Raw genomic sequence first — 21385 nt, 5'->3', positions numbered from 1 at the left:
TTAAATGTCACTGGACTTGTTCTGAATTTATCTGTATGTCTATTTATGCCTCTCATTGGGAAAAATCCCTGACTTTTACAATGCCAATCCATGGTTTTCAGTCCATGAGTTGTGTTCTTTCTATATCTTGCACAGGTTAGTGGGGGTGTGTGTGTGATACTGTAAGTTAATGTGTTTTTTTCCCAGCAAGTTGTTTGAACTGAATCATTTTGAGCAACCAGCCCTCAGCACAATGTCACTATAACCTTTAAGATTATTTTTGCTGTAGAGTTAATTTCAGTAGCCACATAAGTATTGCCTCACACCCATTCCCTTCCCACATTTCCCCCTGCTGGAAAACTGGAGCTGTGAACTGGCGTGGGTCAGCAGTGTTGCACGTTATTAGGGATGGGGTAACCCTCCCACAAAGCTGCCTGGGTTTCACGTTGTAGGGAGCAGTCCTTGGGCAGCCTGCAGAGCACAAAGCCAGCTGTTCTCTGCTGTGCCTGCAGACAGGCACTGAGAGTCCTGAGAACCTGCTCCTGGATGTGGCTGAGAGGAGAGAGGGGAGCAGTGGGGTGGGAATCACAAAGCCTAAGCACCACTTCTTTATGTGTGTAGCTTGAGACTTGAACCTGTGGATTTAAGTACAATATTCCTGCGTCCTGTGAGTGGGAATTCAAAGCTGCCCTCATAATTCAACCTGGATGCCAAGACTGTCTCTTGGCATCCCTGTCTCTCTGGGTACCACTTCCATTTGAGCTGTGTGAATCAGGACAGTCATCTCAGTCCAAACCTAAGAGTCAGCCTAACACAGATCTCAGTAAGGATGGTGGCTAAAAATAGATATCCAGGGAAGGTGGTGATCACAGGCAGAATAAGCAGTGTTTCTTCCCTGGGAATCTCTGCTGTTCCTTGTGTTGTGTGGCTCCAAGAGGAGCATTTGATATCCCTTTTTGAATATTTCTGCCATTGATTTGTCCATTTGTTTCTGAGCCAAGACTTTCTGCTCCTGACCTGTTTGACGAATAATTTAGTATTTGTTTTATGCCTCAAGCAAAATGCATCTTAGACTTTCTTTTGCCCACCTTACTATGCTTATCCTGCCAGACGTTGTAATGACCTGATTGACCACTCATCTACTTTGTACTGAAAACACCTAGACAGCTAAATTCCTGTAGGGCTGATTATTATCTGAGACCTTCTTGTATGCTAATGCTTCCACCTTTCTGGACAACAGAAGTATATTATGATTTGTTACCAAAAAAATAGAGAGTAGTTCAACTTGCTCCATAACAAAGAGTTGTGGGTTCTGCTTTAAATCTCCCAGTAACACATTTGGATGACCTCCATGAAATCCCAGTCTGGGCAGGAAGGCTTTGTCTGGTTGCTGCTGAAACACTGATTATTCACATAAGCTCAAAAATAATTGCTGGTCAAGGTTCTGACATTCTTGCTATTTTTTTTCCTAATAATTTTACAAATAATTTCCTAAATAATTTGTAAAATCTATTGTATAATAAACTAAGCTTCGTGTAGCCAAATAAAAGAATGAATTTAGAATTATGTAGCTGAAACTGACTTTTTTCTTAGATAATCCCAGTAACTTTAACTTGTTTCAAATTGTTGGTTTTGCACCACATGCTCTTTTTTTTTTTTTTTTTTTTTTTTAATAAGCTGCTGAGTAGCTGTCTAGAGGAATAAAATCTTTATATCTACAGATTATACACAGAACTGACAGCCAAAGCCCTCCCTGAGTTTAGGGAAAGCTTCTGAATGGGACCAAAACATTATTTTATGCTTTCTTGTTAGAAATATGTCAGATTCCCGTTTTGGTTTTAATATGAGCACATCTGCTGAGACCTGCTGCAAATTTTCTTGCTTGAGGAAACAACTCAGCCATCTGATGGTGACAGTCATGACTGATACCCTGAAATGAATTTGGCCCATAACAGTAGTGACAAAATAAACAGTTTTGAGGACTCAAACAGCCCCCATATTACAAAACAGCAGTTGCATAAAATATGCTGTCACATTTTGATAAAAAATGTGTCTACATTTTTTTTTGTCTTTTTATTTAAAGAAAAGTTGTTAGGGAGAATTAGAATTCATGTTTCAAAATAACTTTGCTGGTTATGTTACTCTTGTGCTCATCTATATATATGTTTGGGGGTTGTAACAGCTTATTAACCAGAGGTGTCCTTCCTTGTGACTAGCACCCAAACCTCTGTAGTCGGGTTTCCCAGTGTAATTTTTGCCACTTGGATCTGTCACTCCTGTGTGTGCTTGTACAAACCATCTGTGACTGTGGTTCAGAAATTGTAACTTTGCTCTGCTTTTTTTGTCCCCAAAGGAATGAGAAGTTTGCATCTCAGGCTGTTGTTACTGTCTCTTCTGTTTTCTCAGCAATTTTTTTCTCCTGGCTTAGGTGTTCAAGACATGATGCATAACTCCCATGTAAAATTTAGTGAGATAAAATAAAAAGGTTAATATTTTTCATTTTTCAGTTCTGTGTAAACATGAAGAGCAGTTTTTTAAGGTTGAATATTAATAAGCACTGTAAGGGCATACATTTTTAATGTGGCTGCTGCCCACATTTGAAATTAGGTCATTCAGATTTTCCTCTTGCAGTTAAAACATCACATGAAAGTACAATTCAAGACCAGTGGTTTTTACTAATTAGAAGACTGAAGGTAGTATTTGGAAGGCAAAACATTAAACTATTTATCTATTTTATCTCTAGTAACTCTTGAAGAAGCTGGTAAACCTGGAAATGAAATAGAGGCAAAGCCATGTAGTTTAAGTTGTATTTTGCAGTCTCTCCTAGTTGGACACGAGACAGGAGCCTGATTACAAATGTTTGCAGCATGCAATTGGAGATGTGCCAGGAGGGCACTATAAAACATTTGCACTGGGGTTTTGGTGGGGGTTGGCATTGTTATTGACTTACCTAAGGAGTTTTAAAGGTTAGTCAAAGCAAAAGTTGATCTTTTAATGGGATTAAAAATGAGTATTTTTCTCTGTAGGAGTTTTAGTGCCAGGTTTCCAGTAGGTATATTTTGTAAAAATGAAGTTAATTTTTTTACATACTTTTTAAACATCTGCTTGCATTTTTGTTTGCAAGATACCAGTTTCTGTGCACTCAATAAATAATGAAGATGCAGATCTAAATGTTTCACATCCACTCCTAAATAGCAGTAACAGTAATTCTTAGCTGAAAATAGTCTGGAAACCTTTTTAGTTACTATGTACCATCTCTTGCAAAGCTACTTAAAAATTAAAGTGTATATGAATGTGTTCCTATAAAGATACAAATATAATGCTTATCTGGTAGTTTTGTAGCACTTGGAGTGAAGTATAACATTGTTATGTACAAAGCAAGGACTACTACAATAATAATCAAGATGTTGTCTTTTCTTTCAGCTCCAGCAGTAAACCGATTCACCAGACGTGCATCAGGTAAGCTGAATGAAGTTCCATTTGTCTGTGTAATAGTTGAAACATTATGCTGACAGTGATTGTCATGTAAAATGTAATATGACATTAGCTAAAGTTCTTTAAAGATGTTGGACTTGGGCTAACCTCTGATTTGTTACCTGTTTTACTGAAAAATGTAGCCAAGGTTTCAGGTCACAGAACTTGCACGAACCTTTCTTGTTGCTGTGGAATTTACTAAAAACCTAAGCAACCCTCCCCCACTTCCCCCCCAATCCCTTTAAAGAAAATAATTTCACTTGTAGCAGATCTGAAGGTTGAAAGCAAGAACTAAATGTAATTTGAATGTAAGCAGGGTTACCGTGCTTACTTCACAGACAACCTGAAACTGCACTTTCGTGATCAGCTGTGCATGAGGAAATGTACAACTGTGTTGGAAATCTCACTGTGTTCCAAACCCAGGCTGATTTGGGTGCATGGTGTGATGTTGTGGTGTGCAGAGCTGACAGATCAGGTCTGGAAGCACCATTCCATGGTGGTGGGGAGTTGTTTTGTTAGGTGTGCACTTGCCTCGCCTGGTGCTGGTTTGTGTATTCTTCAAGTTAACTTGGTTCTTGCTGGCTCCGAGGACCCCCTTTGCCTTATTTCCATTACATGTAAGAGATTCCTCCAAATTATGGGTCATTAGAAGTTAGTGTTCTTGGCTTTTCATTATTGTTCTGCTGTGTCATTTCCTTTAGGCTTAATTTTTGAGGCCTTTTTTCTTCTGAATTGTGAAGCCCAGAATCTGGATCTTATTTGTTTGAAGTACTGTGAATTGGAAAATGTGGCATAAAAGTCACCAAGAAATGTAATGAGACTCATGGGTGACTCATAGGAGTCAGGGGAGCAGGAGATGTGAGCTATTCCTGGTGATTTCATTTTGCCATGTTTAACATCCCAGTATAAAATGCTCTTTGTTTTCAACTTCAGGTCATTTTTAATGAATGTATTTCATAATGCAGTGAGTCTATCCAGACTTCTAGTTTTGCTAGTTACAACCTTGTCGATGTAAAAATACTAGTGAAAATCCTCAGGATTACTGAGGAACTGTAGAGAAAAAAGGAGGTTTGCAGGATTGGTGCGTAGCATATCACAGAGTCACACAATGGTTTGGGTTGGAAGGAACTTTAAAGATCACACAGTTCCATCCCCCTGCCATGGGCAGGGACACCTTCCACTATCCCAGGTTGCTCAGAGCCTTGTCCAGCCTGGCCTTGGACATTCCAGGGATGGGGCATCACAGCTGGTCTGTGCCAGGGCCTGACCACCTTCACATATGTAGCACAAAGTAAGAAAATGTAATTAATTCCAAATATGCTTTAAGTAATGGTAATACTTCATGAGGTACTGTCGCTTGAAATGAAAGGAATGATTTGTTAACTAGTGCTCAGTAGCAGTGAGCAGAGCTCTATGCAAATCACATTTCATTTTTAAGGAGAGTTCTACCTTGACTGATTGATAGCTGACATTAATGAATGCAGTCCTTCTTACAGATTTGTGATAAGCTTTTGCATTCAGAGAGTTTGATTGTTTGAAAAGCTAATACTTGCACACAAAAAGCCCTCAATCATTTATTCTTATTGTTTCTTTAATATTAAATTAGCATTTATTTTTAAAAGGAAACTAAAAACATGTTAGAAGTCTGAAATTTTTGTGCAATTATTGGGGAAATAATTTCTGTGGGGAATTAATATTTCATGTATTTTGGTCTTGTTGTGGAGTGATACAATAGTTATCTTATTCTAAATAATGAGTCAGGTGGTGTAGCAAATCAGATGTAAATCATGTGAATACATTCTAAGCTAGAACAAGGCAATGCTGCAGTCCACTGTGTGTACTATTTTATTAAGTTAGTGGTAGCTTTAATAGTTAAAATAACTATTTTTCAAATGAGAAAGCCTGTGAAAGGCGATACTTCTTTCTTTTCTTAAATTTTAAATGACTGTCAGAGAACAATGGTATATTTAAGAAACTTGATTGATAAAATATAAAATTAAAAATATAAATCAGACTATGCTGATAGGATAAACATTTCACAGGGATGTTTGCAGTCATAACCATATTTTTTGTAAAATACCTTTCTTAATTGAACAGTTGTCTGTGTAGATTATGACAATCAAGATACTTGGAAAGGGGAAAAGATAGATAGTAGCTGGTGGGTTTTTTTGTTATTTTTAATGCTTGGTAGCTTAATGGCCTTCTGTAGTCAAAGCCAATTCTCATGTTTAGGAAATGCCATATGTATTATGTAGGCAGACCAAATGAAATGTAGGGATTTTTTTTCCTCAAATATGAGTTTCTTTTAATTTTAGGCTGTTTGGCTAAGAGTTATTTTAAAATTGGAAATGTGCAATGTTGTTGATTCATGAGTGTTTTTGAAGATTTTCTTTGTGGTGAATATTTCTCCAAGCTAGTGGTGAATATTAGGAGAGTTAGCTGTAGAATGTTGCATCTGATTAATGCTACTGCAGATTGATTTTGGGAGTGTGTGACTTCAGGATCCGTTTTTGTCATGCCTCTGCCCATAGGTTCCCTCTACTTCTCTTGCACAGACCTAGGAGTTGTGCTGCCTGAGGGTGGACTGATTTAAATAAAACAGAAATACACGAGGTTCTGGTGCATTGATTTGCATTGAGTTTCCAACATTTCCTCCCAGAGAACAATAATTCTCTACAGTTTGATGTATTTTGATGTTTCTGTTACTCTTTGGCTAATGCCTAGTATTTTACTTGGTTGCGTAAGATATAGTTATTTTTCCTAAGTGAGCTAGAAATTAGGCACCCAGAGTTTAATTGCTGAAGCACCTACTGAAAATAATACAGTACAGCATTTATTATTTAACAGCTGTTCCTGTTAACATGCTGAGAATGTATTAATGAACTGTCATTGGTATGTAGAGGAAAAAAGCAGAAGTAAGCTAGGATAAATTAGCTGTTCTAGAATTCCAGCTCTTAAAATTTATTGAGCTACCTAATTAGATATCTCTGATGTGTGTTTATTCATATGTATGTATATATTTGCAGTGTGGGCTCTATACATAAAATACAGTTATAGTGCTGGTGACAGCTACTCACGGGCTAGTTAATAATGCACTCCATTGTTCTAGGCTGTGCACAAAGAATAATAGATATCACACTCTTAAAAAGAGGAGTTTAGTGAGGAGATTAAAAATACTTTATAGAGCTAGAATGAACAATGAGACAGCTGCAAGTAGTTAATCCTTAATTTTTTCTTTTCAAATCTGCTGGCACTAAGATGAAGAGAAAGGAAAACAACTGTTGAGGCAGTTAAGAGGCTTGGGTGTGGAAAAACGGGGAGCATGAAGGGCACCCCTTCGTCCTTCAGATAGGATGCAGGAGGTTCTATGCAGCCTCATACAGGGGAAAATCTGGGAGCAAGTTTGCCAGAACCATTTATTATTCTTCTTTGTGTAAGGTGCCATTAGGAAGAAAGTGACAAAATAAAAGTTTTGGTCTGCCATATCCCTGAACCATTGTGGGCTGAGTTAGTCATGCCCAGAGTAGCATTTTTATATTTCATTGCTACTTTTCAATTTAATGATTCCCATAGGAAGCATGAAAATGTACTTAAGAATCACGATGAATTTTACTGCATTTAGACTATAAGAGTCCTGTTAGTGGAGGAATGGCTAATTGCATTCTGAAATTATGGAAAAGCAGAGGTGATATCAAATTAAATGGTTAAATATAAGCTAGTATTTAGGAAGAGCAAAGCAACATTGCTAGCCAAGAATAGAAAATGTCCCTAGGAACAATATTTCACTTGTGATTTTCAATCAACTCAACTATATTGAGTTTTTCTTAAAAAGATTGGCACCCACTTTCCTGTGGCATATTAAAAATTGTCAGAGAAAGGCAGCATGCTGAAATGAAGTGCTATTCCCTTTTATACAGTAAGGCAGAAGCTGGGGTTGTACCAAAAATAATGGTGTGGAATTAAGTAACTGTAAAGTCCCCTTTGAAATGCTCAGGTAGGATGCAGTGTTGTTGTAGAAGCATATCAAGTGACAGAAGAAAGAAGAATGAAGAACTTTATTGATGAACCAGTAATTCCAGTTCCTCTGGAAGAATTACTGGTTCTGCTTCTTCTGAGTGATGAATAACCTCCAAACTGAATTCAATGATGTTGGATTCACCTTTGCTCATTACACATGTGTAGTTAAGCCAAAATCTGAAATGTTCAATATGTCACATTTCTTAAATAAGCAAGAACATAGCTGACACACAGTGATATCTAATACTAAAACTCAATTAAGCACTAAGATTTCTGTTGTCGTGGTGAGGAAAACAAGAACGAGTGCTGTCAGAATTTGAAAGTGCATCTACTTTGCGTGATCAGAGTACAGTAAAGGAGGCATATTGTGCCTTGTCAGGGTCCTTCTTAAAATTACCATCACTGTAACACTCAAATCCTTTGCTGAAAAACAATAAGGGTGTGGTGCAATGAGCTGTAGGCACCTTAGAGCCACTGGATCAAGGAGAATACTGTGCTTCAGTCTGGTCCTGGTGTTCCTTAAAGCACATTATCACAGACTATCACAAGTACAACTCCTGTCCTAGCACAGGACACCCCAAGAGTCACACTGTGTGCCCAAGAGCTTTGTCCAAATGCTTTTTCAACTCCATCACGCTTGGTGCTGTGACCATTTCCCTTAAGAGCTTGTTCCAGTGCTCAACCACCCTCTGGGTGAAGGAAGTTTTCCTAATGTCCAACCTAAACCCTCCTGGTACAGCTTCATGCTGTTCCTTTGGCTCCTAAAGAGATCAGTGCCTGCCCCTCCCCTTCTTGTTAGGAAGCTGTGGACAGCTGTGAAGTCTCCCCTCAGTCTCCTCCAGGCTGAATAAGTCAAGTGACCTCATCCATTCCTTGGCTTTCTCCTTCAGACTGTTCATAGCCCTCCTTTGGACATTCTATAATAGGTTTAGATGTTTATTGTGTTGAGGCACCCAAAACTGCCCCCAGCACTCAAGATGAGGCCGTCCCAGTGCAGAGCAGAGTGGGACAATCCCCTCCCTTGCCTGGCTGCCAATGCCTCGTGCCCCCAGGACATGCTTGCCCCTTCTTGCTGCCAGGACACTGCTGACTCTTTGTCTCTTGGGAATGAAGAATTGATCTCAATGATCAGCCCTGCAACATTTCTGGGTCTGTGGAAAGTTAGTGATAAAAGCCGTTTCCCATGCAATCCATAATTAATTGATCCAGCTTCCTTTCTTTAGTTCCTCTTGCACAGACTATTTGCTGTGCACTTCTGCAAATGAGACAAGTCACAGAAACAAGAGTTTAACCTGCTCTTGTTTCCTCTTATATTTTCTGGCAATTTCAGGAAGGTTCCTGTAGAAAAATAAAGAATTAGTGTAGGCCTAGAGATGCTTAAAGAACATACACATCTGCCTCCACTCTTAATCACTGTTTTCATTCAAAATGTTTGATAAATAGTATCATGATGTTAAACTTGGGAGTATTTTTTCCTGTCCTGTTGTTGAGATTTGTTGCTTTTGCTGTGGATCTGAAAAAGCGTAGGTGTGCTCAGAAGTTCTTTTGCTCCCTCCCAGGTCCAGTTTTGGCTGTTCTAGTGACAGATTCAGCCCATGAAACTTTTTCTTCTCTCAGTTGCATTGCATGTATACAAAAATTCTTCCATACTACAGTGTGTAGTTGGGCAGTAGTATTCTTGTTCAAAAGAAAACAAAATTTGGACTATCTACATTACTTCAAGAAGTTTTTAAGTGGTTCATATTCAACTTTGATTTATTCTTTTAAAACTTCAAAACCTGAAGCATAGATTCTAGCAGGTTGTATCAAAGTGTTTTCTTGTATACATGATCAGCAGAGGTTGAATATGAATTTTTTAGAGCTGTGGAAAGCAGAGTTCACTTTCCTGGTAAATTTTAATAGGCTTAATAATAAAAAATAAGACAATTAGGAAACAAAAAAGTGAAGTACGGCCAGCCAGGTGACTTGACAATCAGCCAAGTCCACAACCTGCTATTTCAGAGGCCTTCTTTAAATACCCTTTCTATTGCATCAGTCTTGTTGAATATTCAAACCATTCCACAAACTAGTTTCCGTATTCCAGGGACTGTTTTTTATGGCCCCTCCTTGGGTCTGCCTTTTTAGAGCTGTGTGTTTCTGGGCTGTGTCTTCATTATCACCTCCAGCTTGGGCCTTGGTCCGTGCTTTCTTCAGATGGGAGATGCTGATAGCTGGTGTATCAATAGCAGAGTCTTCTTTACATCTTCACTGGAGGTTATCCCGGCCAAACAGACAGTTTAAGTGTACTATAGTAATACAACATAACTTCCTAATATAACACATATAATACTCATTTCAATATTTGCAAAAAGCCAATCATATAATATATATTTATAACAAGAGCCCATTGATGGAGCTGAGTTACAGAAATAGGCAAACAGTTGCAAATTAATGCCATGCCATGTTTTAGATACAACTGTGTTTAAGCTGGTTTTGTCATAACACTTAAGGCTTAGTAAAAGAAGAGATTTTGTAGATGCATACTATGAGGCAAATTTGAGGTGGTGGAGAAAGGGAGGACAAGAGGCAAGAGAAGGGAAAGAGGGAGATGGTAGGAATAAGTATGTAAGCTCTGTGATAGGTTGCTACAGAGAGAGCTCAATATTTTTCCCAAGGAGATGGCAGGGAATGAAGGAAATAAATAGTAATTGGCCTAATTTTTACACACACAAATATTTAGGCTGTGCCTTGGGGAAAGCTCTTGGACTAAATACTTAGTAAAGCAATGGACCAAATTACACAGGAATGTTGTGTTATCTCAGAAGTTTTAAAGAAAGGTAACACCTTTTCTTGAAGGAATTGGGGTGTAATTCATACTGCAGCAGTGCATAGGTGATTTAGATAGATGGTTTTGATGATTTATTGAAATTTCTTCTGTATTTCCATGTTTGTTTAGAAATCTTTGCAATCACATTTCTTGACTGCATTTATAAACTGACTAAAATGAACAAAGTAATCATTTTTAAATTGCACAAGTTGGTAAAGCTAGATAGCAAGTGTTTCTTTAGAAAAATAGGAGAGCTGTGTTTTGAGTTCACAAATTACCATGTATCCCCCTTTATGGGAAATTGTAGGTTTTCCTGCTGTCTTAGGAAAGCATTATACATGTGGTTTTGTATCAATAAAATTAATCATTGTAAGTTTTTCAGCTTTTTGGGCTGGTCTTGTTTCAGACATATGAAACATAAATCCGAGATTGGTGTTGAAATATGAATCAAATTTGTCTTTATGGACTGTTGCCCAGCCTGTTTGAGGAAGAGCTCAGACAGCCTAGCAAGGTGTCAAGTTGTTAGACTGACTGACCAATACCTTTAAACTCATTTTTGTCTGTAACTGGTAAATAAGGTAGGTATGGAAAGGTGTGTTTATACATCAAGCCCTACCTGCAGCCAGCAGCGTGGCCTCATCTGTACCAGTGTTTAGGAATGGTTGTGTTTGGACTGTGCTGGAGCCTGGGTCAGGCCAGTGATCTTTGCCTTGATCTTTACCTTTTGTGTCTCTCATTCTCCTCTCCCCCCTGCTGCAGTGGGCAGAGAAATGAGTGAGTGGCAGCATGGTTTGGAGAGTCTCAGTGGGTGCTCTAAATTCTTAAACCTCAACAGCCACGCTGTGTTTTCTGTTTTAACTTGCTTCTAAGTTTGCATTCATCGTTGATAATCTCAGAGATCCCAATAACACATGATCAGAGAATAATAATTAATAATCTTCCAAAGCTTTTATCAGGATGCTCATAACTCATTATTTTGAAACAAATAAAATAATGGTTATTTTTTTGAATGAGAATGTATCCATGTTGCTGAAACAAAGAGGAAAGATTTAAAAAAAAATTGGGAGCATTTGTGTATTGATAGTCATTATTTAATAATTCAGATCTTTTTTTCTCTAAAATGTTTCAGTATCTGTGTCTATGATAAGCTCCTCTTTGGTTGCTGTGCTGTGTTGTTCATCCACATTTGTGTTGGGTTAGGGAGGTATGCTCCCTCCAATGTAACTAATAGAGCATGAATCTGTAGGCTGTTGTATCTGCTTACCAGTTTTCCAAAACAATTCCATTCCATCTGTGACTTCATGTGGTTTGACCTTCATGCTGTAGAAGATTTCTTCTGAAGGATAAAAGATGAGTAAGACAAGGCACGTTTTATATAGCAAGTTGTTAAAAATGGAATAACAGTATTTGTTCTATTAATATGAATGCATCCTTAAGGGGTTAAGGTGAATAATTCCTTTTCTTGTTCTAATAACAATTCTGTGTGAAAGTGAAAAAGATTGAGTCCTGGTGTCTTCACAATTATTGTGGACAATTTTAATGAGAATGCCAGGATGAAAAATTGCTACCATTTTTCTTTGCTACAATGCCACAATCCACTCATGAGGAAAATTGTATGTTTTTATTACATAGAATAGGAAACAGAACTCCATGAGAAAATAAAGAAAAATGAACTTGTCAGAGCAAATATTAATTTGAATTGTTAAAGCCTTGTTTAGTTTTCTTGTTAAACCTGAGATTGCATGGAAACACTAACTCTTTCCCCTCTAGATATGCAAGAAAATAATGAAAATCTGGAGAGATTCACTTTCAAATAACCAGTAACAGAAGAGGAACCCCCATCAGTCTAAACTCAAAGCTTAAGTCAGTCTTTGAAACCATCTTTCACTCTGAATATCAGCTACACACTGCAACAAAATTGGGAGTTTATATCCTTAACATTGTTTTCCATGCAGTCTAGTAAGTTATGAGTGCATTTTTTAAGGCACAAATTCAATACCTACTTCTCTCCTTTTTCTCTCCTGCTATCACAGTCTGAGTTTTGGAAATACAGCTTCCCATTGGAGCAGTACTGTAGCAATGACTGCTCTCTGAGCTGCAGACTGAAGGGGGGAAGTCCTAAATAATGATTACTGTCTAGTGTCTCATATTCTTGCCAATGAGCAACAGAAAGAGGCATATTTTTTCTGCCAGTGTGGATCTGGGGACTACTTTCACACCTATTCTCACTGGTCCAGAGCTGAGTACACTTACTCTTTTTTGTTCTTTTTTTTTTGTCTATCCCATATAGTAATATATTACACATTGCAATATATCATCATAGTAATATACCAAGATCAAAGATAATTGTGCAGGACACAATTTAATTTTTTTAGGCATTTTCTTTACTGAGAAGAAAAGCACTAATCTTATTCCTTTTTTAAAAAAACTGCCCCATTTATGCTAACCATTTGGGAATAAGTTCCTGGGGAATGCCAGCCATCATGAGTTTGGGGCTTAGGCTCAAATAGATGAAGTCAAAGAATCAGCCAACAGCTGACAAAAATGTGTGTGCATGCATTTATAAAGAACAACAGAAATGTCTCCCTAAATAATGCTTACCTACTGTTCTGTGGGATTTTTAGACATATCACAGAATCAATCATATTTTCTCATGGCTAGTGTGAAGGAATGCTTCAAATGCAAAATAACTAAGAAAGAAAAAGAGAAATACTTACGCCTACTGTGTGGCATAATTACACTGAAAAAGATGAGATCCTAATCTAAAAGATCTTCTTGAGGTGTGCTCCTGGGATCAGTTTGTTTGTGAGTAATTACAGCAGAGAATCTAAACTGTCATTGTGGTTCAGTAGTGCCCAATGACATGAATATGTTATTGCATGTTGGTGAAGACTGTACATTTTGTTAATTGAATTTCTTAGCTGTGCAAGTCAAACTGTGTAGGAAGAACAAGTATGGAGTGTTCATCCTAATATGTGTGGCTCTTATTAGACCAACACAGTTGGCTTCTTTTATGTGCTATCCAGGAAACTGGTCTGTTGCAGGAATGAGGAAGGGAAAGTGGTACCGTTCTTATGGGTCAGTTCAAGAAGCACAGTCCACATGTGAAAAATACTAAAATCCTGCTGGAGAACTGCGGTCACACAGCTGTCACAGTATCAAAGCAGAGGCAGGAGCAACACAGTGTGACAACAGCTGATACACTGGGTTAGCAAGGGCCTGGAAAAGAGGAGTAGGAAGCCTGTGCTTGATGCAGTCAAAAAGAACAATTAAGTGGGATTTCTAATCCTTTGTGGTACGCCTACCACCAAGTGCCCAGCAGCAGTGCTTGTTGGGTGTGAGACACCCTCACTGCCTGCACTGTGCACATTGCCATCTCTGCAGAAAACCTGCCCTGAAAGGGAAGGAAGATTAAAACATGTGATGATATAAAAGCTGTGCTGCATAAAGGAGACAAAGGCTGCCTGCTGTTAGAGGCTGGTTTGCTGCAGTCTGACACAAATGCTAGCTATGTATATCACCATGCTAGCACTCTATACCTGCTGATGTGATCGTGCAGCTCGTGGTATCCTCACACCTGACTCTGACGCCAGTTGTTAAAACCTTCTGCACAGAACCTGACTGTGGAGTGGTTAAGAAACTGTAGATTTAAAGTTTAACAGGAATAATTTAATTCCTGTAGATGCTCTGGCCCCCACAACAATGGAATATTAGTGTCACCTAACACAGAACAAAAAGCTGTCCTGAGAAACTTACATATAAAGCACTTAATTGAATGACGCACAACCTTACGGTTTATGTTTTCCAGCTTTTTCAATTAAGTAAATCTAGCAAAATAGAGTGTGTAATTGTTGGTGTAGAGAGATGCTTTAAGTGGAATGTGATGCTTACAGTTTTGTCAAAAAAGGTATTAATTTGGAAAAAATATTTGACACTAGATACAACCCACTAAGTAATGGTATTTGCCATACTTGCCTAAGCCACAAACCATTTTGTCACATACTGTCATTTATTTATGTATTCTAACTTTCTAAGTGGAATTTCTTACATGTTTTCTTTCTGAGTAGACCTTGTGCAGACAGTCTCAGGGGTGCCAACTGGCTTTGTCAGTTGTTGTGGCAATGATTTCCCAAATTACTTTTTATTTTGGTGATCAAGTTGGGGGGAAAACAAATGAAATAGTGCACTGACTCTTGTTTGAAATACTTAGTTTGAATTGCAAATCTTTCAAGAGTGTGCCAACTTTACTTTTCACGAAGAAAAAAAAGTAAAGTTTATCAAGTCACATAACGTTTTTATTCTATTAAAAAACTCTTTTCTCCTGTACTTGGCACTGGCAAGGACACACCAGTGGTCAGTTTTGGGGCCCTCACTACAGCAAAGACACTGAGGTGCTGGAGCGAGTCCAGAAAAGGGCAGTGAAGCTGGTGGAGGGTCTGGAGCACAAGCCCTACAAGGAGCAGCTCAGGGAGCTGGGGGTGTTCAGCCTGGAGAAAAGGAGGCTCAGGAGAGACCACATTGGTTCTAGAGCTGCCTGAAAGGGGGCTGTGGCCGGGTGGGGGTCAGTGTCTTCTCCCAGGTAACAAGTGATGAGGGGGAATGACCTTCAGTAAACCAGGGGAGGTTTACATTGGACACTGGCAAAAATTAATTCACCTAAAGAGTGGTGAAGCATTGGAACAGGCTGCCCAGGGAAGTGATTGAGTCCCTATCCCTGTAAATGTTCAAAGAATGAATCAATGTGGGACACTGATATGTTTAGTGGGTATGGTGGTATTAGGTCAAAGGTTGGACCTGATGATCTTGAAGGTCTTTTCCAGCCTTAATGATTCTATGATTCTTTAGGCAACTGGGCTTGTATAATTTTGATTACTGAAAAATGCCAATAATACTCATAATTCTGGCATATCCATATATTTCTGGCAAATAATTCTTAGGATGTACTATTTTGTGGTTCACCTCTGACCATAATGTCATTCTTATTTGGAGTTGGAGGAAGTTTTTTCAATATCTGTGACATTTTCAAAGCTGAAGCAAAATCAGTTTCAATGTTGGGTGATTTTTAGTTTAAGAACTGTATGTGTGACAAAACAGCTTTAAAATTTATCTTTAAAAGCTTTGCATTAAGGTGGAATTATTAAGTAGAAAAAAAAACAACCCTGTATGCCGAAAGTTATAATTGACTGATCATGAGTTACCTTTTCTATTATGAATTTTTAGACCTTTGTATTCAGGACTATGCCTTATTTTTTTCAAGCACTAAATATGCCCCATTGATTTGAATGAGAAAGGAGGTCCTCAGTTGAGTGGAGGTTGAGGTGGCAAGTAGCTGTATTGTGCAAGAGAGGAAGCAAATTTCGTTTCACACTTCTCATGCAGGGCTCTTTAATCAAAACATGACTGAGGGATCATTTGCAAAGGCAAATTATTTATATGAGCAATTGGAATTGTCTCTATTTATAGACTGGCTGCAATCACATCTGACGACTGGGTTTCTTAGTGCATTTATCATATGTGGTGGTGCCAGCAGGAACTCTGTATTTACTTCCCCATGCTGCCATTTTTAATGAATACTTCTTTTTTAATGAAACTTCTCTGGTTTTCTTCCTGGTGTTGGTTTCATGACTGCAAAGTTAAAACTACCACTGTCCTTCCTTCCTGAGGTAAAATCAACACGTTTTAATGGCTGGGTTGTGAAATTGCACATTGATGCAGGTGGGTAGAGCATACGTAAGTGGCTTAATGGAAAGGAATAATGTAACCCTGGGCTGGCTGGATTAGTGGAAGCAATTTTTTACCAGCCATTAGGGATGTGCATGCACACCTTTTCTGACAACCAAATGTTTAGCATCGTAACTTTTGGAGGGTTTAAACCTGTGTTTTTATTTTGTGTTCTGCGCAAAATGAACTGGGAGTGGCATGACTTCATGTTAAACTCCTCTTTTTGGGGAGGGTTGTGTCCATTGCAGACTTGCCATTCTGTTTTCCAGTTGAGTCATTGATCCTTTATTTGGTACAGACACAGATGTACTGAGAACTGTCTGTTGTATCTCTTTACCCTCTAATAGAGATACTAGGGGGGACATATACACCAGCATGAGGAATCGTCTTTATCTCTGGTATATCTGCACTTCTCTGTGTCCCTCAGGCTACCCATGTTCTCTGTGCACTGCTTTTACATGGTGTCTCTAATTCTTAAATAGTCATTACCAGGCTTCACCCTTATGGGTATATTATGTTAAAAACATTTAACTTCATGGGGGCTTAAAAACGTGCTGGGGCCCTTCTGCTGTGCCCACTGAAACCTGTGGCAATTTATACTTGCTTAATAAAAGTTTGACTGATTTTTAAAATTTTTTGATTTTCAAAGGTGAGTGTATTTTGCTGAGAAGTTATGAATGGGTTTATATGATGAGGAAGATCTTAAAATTTTATCAACAGTTCACTGAATGTTTTTATCTTCCCTCTTACACTGAGCCTTTTAGGTTTTCACTGGTGGCAGCATAATAAGAAACACTTTATTCTGAACTGTTCTTGAAAAAGAATAAAAGAAAATATGAAAAGCTTATTTCTTACTAGGTATGTTCCATTAGTAATTCATGTCCATTTTAGATAGTTTTGTTATCAATAAATTACTGTGTTTTTCTGTGGGAGATACTCTGTGTGACCAGTGACAGTGTCTCTACACATCCTCCATCTTACTGCAGATCACACATGATTTTCCCTTGGCAGTACCTGCAGGGACTCGGTACCTGACCCTCCCTCATCCTTGGAGGGGGAGTGGGTTACAGCACAAGCTGTAACAAGCTCAGAGAGGTGTTGAATCCTGCAGCCACTCTGCAGAGATGAAGCACTCTCTGCTTAGTCAGGTTTTCTTCTGCATGGTGGATCCCGTTCTTCTAGTTTAAAGTAGTAATGTCTTTATAATTTATGTCTGTTGGTGTGAGAGGTTTGAATTCCATCTTGGATTGATATTTTTAAGAGAACTATTTTTAATGCTTAGAAAGTGATGCATTCCTGATGAATGCTCTGTTTGCTGTTCTCTTAAATTTAGCAAGGGGAGGGATCAGGTGCCTTTGAGGCACAGGAGTGGAGTGGGGAAAGCCACCAAGGCCTCACATGGTTCAGATGTCTGAGGTTTCAGTGACCTTCTTGGTCACTGCCAGGGGCAAGCACCACTCTCTGTATGTCTGGGACAAAACTGATGTGATTCTTAAGATGACTCCTCAAGAAAGTGCCTTTTTCCAGACTTGTCATGATTAAGATGAGACCAGTGGAGCCCATGGAGCTCCAAGTCTTGTGATAATGGATGAAGCTTCTGTGTTGATACTTCATAGCACCTGCTTACCAAATCTACACCAAGTTATTAATTAAGCTTATGTCAGCTTTCTGTGTTGGGCCCCTCTCTAGCCCAGGTGCTCTGGAGCGTGTCCAGAGAAGGGCAGTGGAGCTGGGGAAGGGTCTGGAGCACCAGTCCTGTGAGGGAGGAGCAGCTGAGGGAGTTTGAGGTGTTCAGCCTGGAGAAAAGGAGGCTCAGGGGAGACCTTGTTGGTCTCTACAACTAATTGCCTAAAAGGAGGCTGTAGCCAAGGATGGGATCAGATTCTTCTCCCAGGCAGCTAGCAACCAGAAAAGAGGGCATAACCTCAGGCTGTGCCAGCAGAGGTTCTGTTTGGACATCATGAGGAATTTCTTCACAGAATTGGTTATTAAACACTGGAATGGGCTGCTCAGGGAGGTGGTGGAGTCACCATCCCTAGAGGTGTTCAAGAAAAGAGTGAACATGGAACTTGATGCCATAGTCTAGTTGACAGGGTGGTGAGCAGTCAGAGGTTCGACTTGATGATCTCAGAGGTCTTTTCCAACCTAACTGTTTCTCTGAAAATAATTTCAAATGAGGTACCTAAAAGAAGTTTTTTTACCATAAAACAGTAATGAACTCTGGTCCCTCTCATATTGGGGACATTGGGATATGAACAGCAATAGTGTGCTCAGAGCTGCAATAAATGGATTTTTTGTCTTTTATGCATCTGGTTCTTTGCAGTTCCTGGAGCTTTTTCATATTTTGATGATCATTCTTCTGTGTATCCCATTATTATCCAGACTTCTCAGTTTTTTCATATTACTGATTTCTCTTTGTGCATGTCTAAGATGGAAAATGTTCACCAGGCTTGAACAATCTATATACTGGCTTGTGTGTACTGTGCAACTTTGAGAGCTTTAGCTAGTTGTAAATAACTTTCCCTTTGCTTTACAGGTTGGCCCACTGAAAGGCCCCTGAGAGTATAAAAAAACCCACGCTGATTTAAGTGTTTACACTAAGTGTAGTACCTTCAGATTCATTTGTCACAGTATTCCAAGTGCAGCACTTGTGTGTTATTCCAAGCGTGGCACCAAGTGTGTTTATTTTCAATGCTTGCAGCTTTCAATTTTTATTGCTTTTTATTGTTTTCTATTTCTTTATAATTAGAATAGCTTCATTTAGCATACCAGCAGTGGGTACCTCAGCAGTCTGATTCATTCATCTCAGTGTGGTTCATTCAGCCAGAATATTTTTGTTATCTCCTAGCTGTGCTGTTATCTTGGTAACTTTTAGACTAAATGATTATTTAATCATTAAACCTAAAATTTCTAGAAGTCTTAAGGGAACTGTATACAAATTAAATCAAGAAGTTCTTTAGCACTGCTGCTTACACATGGGGCGTTTATAAAAGAATACAATTTCCTTGGGGGTCCTTCATCTTTCTCTATGGCCTTGATTATTCACTCTTAAGTTTGATCTCTAAAAGAACATTCTTTTACAAATAGTTGTTTTGGCTGAAGAAGCTAGATGCCACTCTGTCTTACACTAAGGGTTCATTTATTCTTTGATAATTAACAGAAAAGTTGTTGCTGAAAAGCAGCTGTAGGTACTTCATTTCCTGGGAGAAAAGAACTAGAAGCCTGAATGCTAGCACCTGGCAAAGTGAGATGTTAACTCTTTAATTTGTGCTGTAATTCTAGGAGCTTTAGTGAAAAGTGGTTACCTGGGATACAGGATTTCTTAGGATATTGGTTTCAGTAAATGTGAAATGTTTAGCTCAGGTTAGAATCTTCAGTATTCTGCCCTTTCAAATTTTAAGGAATTGTAGCTTACAGAGGGGAAATATGGTATTATCTGTTTTCCCCTGAAGTAAAAATGAAAATATTTCCTCCCTTCCATTCAGTAAGAATAATTTCATGTGTTTATTGTTTTCCTGAGAGAATGGATCTCTTTTGCATGTACAGCACAGTTTCAAGAGGAAACTAAGTTAGAAGCATATATTTTATGTTTAGTTTTCAAAATGGCAAGTGCACTTTCTTCAGAGGTTTTCTGATATGGATTCAGTTACTGAGAAATTTGCTGTATTTGCACTTAAGAGTTTTTTCCTGTTGTCTTACAGGACAATTTTCTGCTGAAATGATGTAAGGTCATGGTTGTGGAGGGGAATGCAAGAGTTGATTCCAGAGAAGATCCTGTATATTAAGGCAAGAAACTAAGAGATGAGGTTTTTGTAAGACAAGGAAGTCTGCAGAAAATGGAGAATATTGGAACAGGCCCTGGAATACAGCAACAAAGTGTTTGTGGAGATGTGCTCAGCTTTTTTCCAAATAATGTGATGTAGTTATTAAAAATTTGTTGCAGAAGTCAGGAGGCCGTTCATGCAATTTAGTAGTTTCTTCTTTAAGGGAATAAGCTTGATCTTTCTTGATCAACTGCAGGTGGAGAAGGACACTTTTGTCACCACAGTCATTTAGGAATGGAATAGACTGGGAAGTCCAAACCAACTGTCTTGTCAGTCTGATGCTGTCTGAGGTCATACTGCCAAGTGTTCATCAGTGAACCCCTCCTGCACACATATGTTAGGTTCCCAGGTTTCACCTTTTCTTCATATGCAGAGTGGTTTAAAGTAAATACTGAGAAAATGGAGTGAAGTGATGGTGACCACCATAAAAGTAATGCCCCTTGGGGCATCCCATGTGTGCTGATGACACCTCATCCAGCCATTCTGCATCCTCTTGCAATAGTATAAAACAAGGATTGAAACAGCACTGTGGAATTCTGCAAGATCCATAGATAGAAGAAGAAATAAAACTGGTTTCATAATAGGCAGGAAAAAGATGTGTTTGTGTGTTTACCCATTTAGTCTTTTGAATACAGCAGTATTTAGTTCATAATTGTGCCAAATGTGTATGTGTGAGAGGGGTGGAGGGTGTTTAGAAAGCTGAAAATAAAAAAATGTCCCTTTTTTGAAGTCCTCAGAGTGCACTGTCTGCATTTACCATTGACTAAGGTAATAAGAAATATTAGTTTCAAGTAGTGACAGGTCATTAGCTGAATGAGTGGAGGCTTGGTGTTTTTTTCCTCTTACAAAAAGATTAGTTTTGTGAGACCTCAATGTGTTTTTTCTTTTTCTGAGTGGTAAGTAGTCATGCAGTTACAGACAACTTCTATTATTAAAATATAATGTGGTAACCTGTGTTTTCAGGGTGATTATTGTCCCTGTTCTTGGAATGATAACATTTGTTGCCCGTCTTTTGGCTTGTTATGGTTGTCTGCACCATTGCAGATGCAGGTGAGCACGTACTGATTGCTGTGTGAGACTTGTTTTTTTACCTTGGTGTGTAGTTACCAGTATTATTTCATTACAGCACTTTATATTTTGACTATGGAAAAATAAAACAGTATATATATTATTTCACAGTTTTGATTTGTCTTCTGAACTTCCTTTGGCTATTTGAAAAGAATCCTGTCAGCAAAAAAGTCTTGAATTTATTTTTTGGAATTGTTGAGAAAGCAGATGTTCAAAATCAACCATTTCAAAACTTGGCAGAAGTATTTTCCCTAATGTTTTTTGTCTACCTGTCTTCCTGTTATATCTGGAACCTGTTTAGTAAGTTTGGTTTATTATATTTCTTATAGAGGATTATGTGAGCATGACCTACCCATTCAACCAAAGTCAACACACCTAAAATCAGCATGTTAAAATTCCAGGAGACAAATTCCATTAGCTTATTCTCTCATTTCATTTTGCCAGCAGCCTGGGCCCAAGAGGAACAGAGAGCATCTCATTACAGAGTACTTTGGAA

At 38.5% G+C, this 21385-nt stretch overlaps 1 protein-coding gene across 1 annotated transcript in view; it reads left to right on the top strand.

Annotated features, from left to right (window-relative positions):
- Nucleotides 1-21385, top strand: part of PRKAR2B (protein kinase cAMP-dependent type II regulatory subunit beta) — a 78016-nt gene that overhangs the window by 25392 nt on the left and 31239 nt on the right. Inside the window, exon 2 of the mRNA XM_066318695.1 lies at nt 3403-3438. Within this exon, the coding sequence (XP_066174792.1) occupies nt 3403-3438 (36 nt within the window). The remainder of the gene's footprint in view (nt 1-3402; nt 3439-21385) is intronic.

The sequence above is a fragment of the Sylvia atricapilla genome, chromosome 5 (genome assembly GCF_009819655.1).
Source record: "Sylvia atricapilla isolate bSylAtr1 chromosome 5, bSylAtr1.pri, whole genome shotgun sequence".
Classification (NCBI taxonomy): domain Eukaryota; kingdom Metazoa; phylum Chordata; class Aves; order Passeriformes; family Sylviidae; genus Sylvia; species Sylvia atricapilla.
The sequence above is the reverse complement of the archived record's forward strand: the minus strand, read 5'-3'. Positions and strand labels throughout refer to the sequence as shown.